This window comes from Alligator sinensis, unplaced genomic scaffold (genome assembly GCF_000455745.1).
Source record: "Alligator sinensis unplaced genomic scaffold, ASM45574v1 scaffold546_1, whole genome shotgun sequence".
NCBI lineage: Eukaryota > Metazoa > Chordata > Crocodylia > Alligatoridae > Alligator > Alligator sinensis.
The window spans coordinates 2290709-2296810 of NW_005842061.1; the positions used below are offsets into that span (position 1 = coordinate 2290709).

General features: G+C 42.4%; 1 protein-coding gene across 4 annotated transcripts in view; it reads right to left on the bottom strand.

The window, feature by feature from the left end:
- The window catches only part of LOC102375051 (putative hexokinase HKDC1), a 42880-nt gene that overhangs the window by 20090 nt on the left and 16688 nt on the right, over positions 1 to 6102 (bottom strand). For all 4 annotated transcript variants that reach the window (XM_025203537.1, XM_025203534.1, XM_025203535.1 and 1 more), the window contains 2 exons: positions 4093 to 4188; positions 2766 to 2865 (listed from right to left, as the gene is read on the bottom strand). In XM_025203537.1, coding sequence (XP_025059322.1) covers positions 2766 to 2865; positions 4093 to 4188 — 196 coding nt within the window. The remainder of the gene's footprint in view (positions 1 to 2765; positions 2866 to 4092; positions 4189 to 6102) is intronic.

A 6102-nucleotide genomic window follows, 5' to 3' on the forward strand; every position in this document is an offset into this window, starting at 1 on the left:
GTGTACAGTGGTAGGAGCCGTCTCTCCTCCCCATGCCCCCCAGACAAACCGCAGCTCCATTCTGTGGCCTGCCCCGGCTGTGCATTGCCTGCCCCAGCCCCATTCCCTTCCTCACTGTGGGGACCTTGATCTGTCCCCCTACTCCCCTTCCCTCCTGCCTCCCCTTGCACCACAACAGACTTACCAGCTGCACACAGCTCTCCAAGCTGCTGAGCTGTGGTCCTCGCTACCTACACACTGAGCTGCGGCTGCACACATGCACAGGGCATTTATTGGCCACATCAGGTCAATTTCCAATACAGTCAAATTTATTTATCAGTGCCAATCTGATGTTGGACCAAGGTATTGGTGCACCTCTACTAAAAATAGATTTTAGGATTGGATTCAATATTTTCTTTACCAGAAAAAGTATCTGTGGTTAGTTACATAGTGCTTTCTGTAAGCCCATGTGCACCTGCAACCTGTTAAATAACCTTTCAGTACCAAAGAAAAACCATCAGAAATTAATATAAGGCCGGAGTCATTTAAAGATACTTGTGATATTTTGTACACACTCATATGTGCGTGCGTCAAAAAAACCAGGGAAAAAAGTGAAGCAGATTTGTCATAGGGAGGGTATAGCATTCTGGCTGCCAGAGATAAAAGAATGTTTGCTTTTTCTGGATAAACAACATGGATCTTCTATATCATTGATACAAGAGTTTATTTTGTTGGCCAGAATATTTAAAAGAATTGGATTTCAACATATTGGGTGCATCCAAATGAGCATGCATGTGCAGGGGTGCACGTTTACTGCAGCAAAAATAGCAGCGGCACAAATTTGTGCCTCTGCTTTTTGCTGCTGCCCATGCCACTGCACATGGGCTTTGCTGTAGGGCAAAATGCCCCACTTTAGGGAAACTGCTATTTTGCCACTCCTCCCAGCTCCCCACATGCTGGAGGAACCAGAGAGCTAGAAGAGGGGAGACACTCTGGCCAGCAGCCAGAGCATCTCCCAGGAGGACCGAGCCTCTGTGCCTACTGGCACATGCTCCTGAAGCATGCACCGCACCACTTTTTGGCATGATGCTTTTGCTACCAGAATTTCCCAGAAGCAAGCACTGGCCTCAAGCAGCAAATCTGCAGTATCACAAACCACATGTGCCTGTACAACTGGATCCAGCCATCATCTCCATCTGATAACTCTGAGTATAAATCAAGGTGGAAGATGCTTTACAATTATGCACCCATTGCTCCCTCACTGTAGAAATTATATACAATGCCACTTTTCCAAATAGCTAATAAGGAAGGCTATTCAATATATTTCTTATACAGAGAACTGCAGGTGCTCAGTAACTACTAAGGACCAGGCCCTGTGTGCCTTTCATGAAAGTTCGGCAAAAATAAATAGAAGCATCTTGCACTCAATAGACAGTTATCTGGTATTTCTGATCTGGAATATTAAAGCTATTTTAAGGATCTATGTACAATTCAGCTTCATAATATTACCTTCTAAATACAGTTTCAAAAATACACTGCCTCTTTCATTTGGTTATTTCCTGAAGTATGAAATGTTGGAAATAAATAAGAATTTACTTCAGTTACAATAATTAAAACATATAAATATCAAGTTTGTAGAAATGAAAGCTGCATTTCACTTAAGTTTGCTCTTGAAGAAATTACTGCAATGATAAACTTTCCATTGATATTTATAGCAATGAACTTAACCCCCTGTGACTGCTTTTGAAATACTTACCTTTGGTATCCAAATGTAAATCTATAATAATAGATGGTTGTGTCCTTTATTTATTTATTTTTAACAGAGCTAAATATATGCATATCCAAATGGCAGACAAGGTTCTTTGGGTAAATGTGGTATCTTTTATTAGACCAACTAAATAGCTGGAAAAATTGTTGTTTGCAAGCTTCAGGCAAACACCCTTTTTCAGGTATGGCAAGAATCTGCTGGTGTTTGTGTGCTCTTCTGGATGGAATAGAAACCAATATGAAAAATGCAAGTCTGTGAAAATGCAAATGATTGGCAGCGAGGATCAGAGGGGATGGGAGACAATAGGTGAGAGACAGGTGGGTGATGTGGGAAAAGGGAATGTTGACTTAGTAGTAGAATGTAGCTGCTAAAATGTAGAGAGTTTACCTGGGGTTAATCCAATGTCTGTATTTAGTTCATGATTTTTTTTGTATCAAAGTAGATTTATGAAGTGAAGTTTATAGGCTCGTCTATGTCCTTAGACCAACACAGTTATAACCAACACCCTCAAAACATATCCAAATGAAATTTTAGTATGTAGTGAATTAATTTTTAAAAAAATCAATAGAGAAAGAAGGGAAAACAGGACAAACAAGGAAAGGACAGGCAGGAACCAACCACAAATAAGACACACATTCATGCAGCAAAGTCTGTAAAGATCCTAAGTGAAATAACACTTGACAAGTAGCTTTATTTTTTTTAAGTGTAAATCAGATAAACAAAGTCAACAGTCATTTAATTGATTTGGGACTAAAATTATCAATCTAGCCTTAAACAAACCACTATTTTTGCATTTGCAATTTTTGCAGATGCAATTAGTGTCACTTAGACATTCAAGTTCCACTTTGCTCCCCAAAAACAAGGCACCAGTGCTTGAAAATATGGTACTTTTTTCATTTTCTCACTTATCTTTTTGATTTATGAAGTCTGAAATGAGCTTCTTTCCACCCAAGATGAGCCCAAACTAAATACACTGTTGCAATTTAAAGCAAAACCTTGTAACTTTAAAAAATATTACCAATTATGACACCAACTTCACAGCGCTGATCATCATATCCACAGGTCATCATAGTTCCCACCGTGTCATTTACCAGTGCCAAAACATCTGCATGAACATCCTAATGGAGTAAAAATAGATGCTTTATAGAAACCATGTTTGAAAACAGATTCATAATTAAGCAACTGTTCAAACAACATTAACTTTTAGAGGGCCCAGGTTCAGTGAAGCACTTTCACATATGTTCAATTTTAAACTTAGCTGTGCAAGTTCCTTTCAGATAATTTGTTTCATAAATTTATACTACTTTTCAGCATAGTACTTTACATTAATTTACTTCAATAGGATTTAAGTGTTTACTTAATGAGGTTGATCTTTATGATATCAGTGCTTTACTGAATCAGGGCTAGAAGTTTGAATGTTTTGAGCCCTCCCCCCCCCCCCCCCCCAAATTCATCATTCCTTCACCAAGAAATTTTTAAAAACCCACAAAAGTGTAACTTTTTATGATAGCACAAAATATCTGTAGGCAAGATTTTAAGAAGCATATTCTGAAAGCCATAGCTACAATAAGGAGCACCTTATCCCACAAGTATCCCCATTGAAATCTGGAGAATTTGCAGGTGTAAAAAGCTATTCAACATAAATATACCAGAATCAGGCCCAGAAAACATTTCTGTCAAAGCTGTGCAGATCCATTTCATAAACTTATTACCATATTCTGAAAGGGTTACATGACAGAGTTGTCCTTTATAGTAAGAGGCCAGACTTGATAACCCAGGAGGTCCCTTCTAGGCCTATGCACTGCTCTTGCAAACCTTAGTATAGCAGGGATGCATTGAGAAATTAACAAAAAGCAGAGTTTTGCCATGTTAGAAACAGGAAAATATAGTTTTTCTATAAGGATGTCAATATATGGACAGATACTTTCACATTTTTAAGCTGATGTTACTAGGGATGAAGAATATTAAAATGCTTGGGATTTTTTAAATGGAACTACTGAATATCAATAAAAGCATATTAATTTAAGAATGCAAAGAAGAATTTTTCAATTTGAGTTGGTCTAATAAAAGATATCAGATTTACCCAAAGAACCTTGTCTGCTTAATTTAAGAATAGCTTTCATTATATTTCATCCCAAATTTTAAAATATAATAAATCATTCTGTGACTAATAACTTCTGCTGGAAGCACTCCAAAGTCCAGCACTAGAAACAAAATATCATTTAAAGAAGTGTAAAAATATATTAAAACATATAAAAATATTATATGCAGTATTGTATATCCTCCAAAAACAGGGGAAAGATTCTGTCAAGATATCCTTAAGATCTCTTCACTCTAAAGCTTGCCTTATGTTTCCTGAGGGCGTTGCGCAGAGAACTGACCACATCCGTCTCCTGAACTCCTCGTGCCTTGAAGTGTTTTGTCCAAGAAAGCAGCACACCCTTTAAAAACATGTAGGCTAGGTTAAAAAAAAAAAAATGAGGCATCTGGATTTTTTAGCATAAAATTCTACAGTGGCACTGAAAATAGACTTTGTGGTATTGTTGGTTTTTGAAGAACTTCACTACCACTATGCAGTGGGTGAGAGTTTGAGCAGAAGTAATAAACACAGGGGCAGAAAATTTCAGCCATCATGAAAATATACTCAATAAGGTCCAAAAATAAGGTCCTTACCCTGTAAATACTTATGCATGTGCTAAGTTCTTATTAACTAGCTTTAATCATGAGTAGCTGTATTGACCTGAGTGGAACTACTCACATACTCAGTTAAACATACACATACAGTGTTTGCAGGACCAAAGGCCAATACAAGCTGCTACAGGCAGTCCTCAACTTATACAACAAACAGCATTTACGACATTTGTAAAGTGACACGCTGTTTCGAGGTTCCCATGCCGGTTTCACCTTTACAACGATGGACAGCTGCGTCCAGCTGGTAACTCTGTTGTGGTGGGAGGGAAGGGGGAGAGAAGGGGTGTGAGGGGGTAGATCAAGGCCCCCACAGCAAGGGAGGAGTTGGGGTTGGGACTGGGACCCAGGCTGGGGCAAGCGATGCTGCACGCCACCAGTCCGGGAGTTGCTCATATGGCGGCTTGTCTGGCAACTCTCGCCACTTCTCCCGCCACCGGTCCAGGGGGCATGGGGCGGGTGGGTGTGTCCCAGGATCTGTGCAGGGTAGGCAGGGCTGGGGCTGCACCAGGCTGCGCTCTGGGCGGAAGGTGCTGTGCAGCCCCCACCACTCGCCCAGCCGGCACAGAGACAGTGCAAGACTGAGCTGCTGCGCTGCCTCCAGACAAGCAGCATGTGGTGGTGGGAGCCAGCCCAGCCTCCCCACGCCACCCAGACAAGCAGTGGCTTCGCCCCAGCTGGGCAAACGGTGGTAGGGTATGGGGGGGGGGGATGTGCCCCCCAAAAAACAACTCACTGCAGCTCCTGCTCTGCCCTGATCCAGAGGCACATGCCTCCCCACCCCCACTTGCCAGTGGCAGACCGACGGAGACAGGGACGAGGTGGGAGGGAGGCTGGAAGGGGGACACAGGGTACATTTGTTGTGTAACCTGCCCACCCGCCCTGTGGGCTGGATGTTTAGTTACCTGTTCCGGCCGGAAATTCCAGCCGCCACTCCTTCCCCTGCGTCCAGTGTGCCGGGACTTTCATTTCCTTCCCAGTCAAAACAGATAACCAAACAGGGCCGGGGCAGGAGATTAAGTATTGCTACAAGGAGGATTGGGGGCGGGGGGGGGGGGGCACATGCCCCCCACCCCACGCCTTCCTGGACCAGCAGCAGGAGCAGCAGTGAGAGTTGCCAGACAAGTCACTACAAGAGCAGCTCCCAGACCAGCAGTGCACAGCAGTGCAAATCCTTGCAGTCTTATCTAACACAATGATGATTCCCATCTCTCCCTTTCTCATAGGTGCCTAACACTTTGTAGAGGTTTAAGAGTGATGTAGAACTTAGCTGAACTGCCATGTTGAATTACCTGTCCTCAGGAAGCAGCATAAATGTTACCTTTACCCACTCTGCTTAACAATCCTGCTAAAAATTTTCCCTGAATTCTACTAGTACCAGGAAGTGATATTCCAATTTCATAGATTTCATAGACATCAGGGCTGGAAGGGACCTTGGAAGATCATCAAGTCCAGCCCCCCGCCCAAAGGGCAGGAAGTCAGCTGGGGTCATAGGATCCCAGCAAGATAAGCATCCAGTTTCATCTTCAAGGTGTTCAATGAAGGCGATTGAACCACCTCCGGTGGCAGGCTGTTCCAGACCTTGGGGGCTCGGACAGTAAAGAAGTTCTTCCTTTTGTCCAGCCTGAAACGATCTTGAAGTAGTTTGTGACCATTTGACCTCGTCA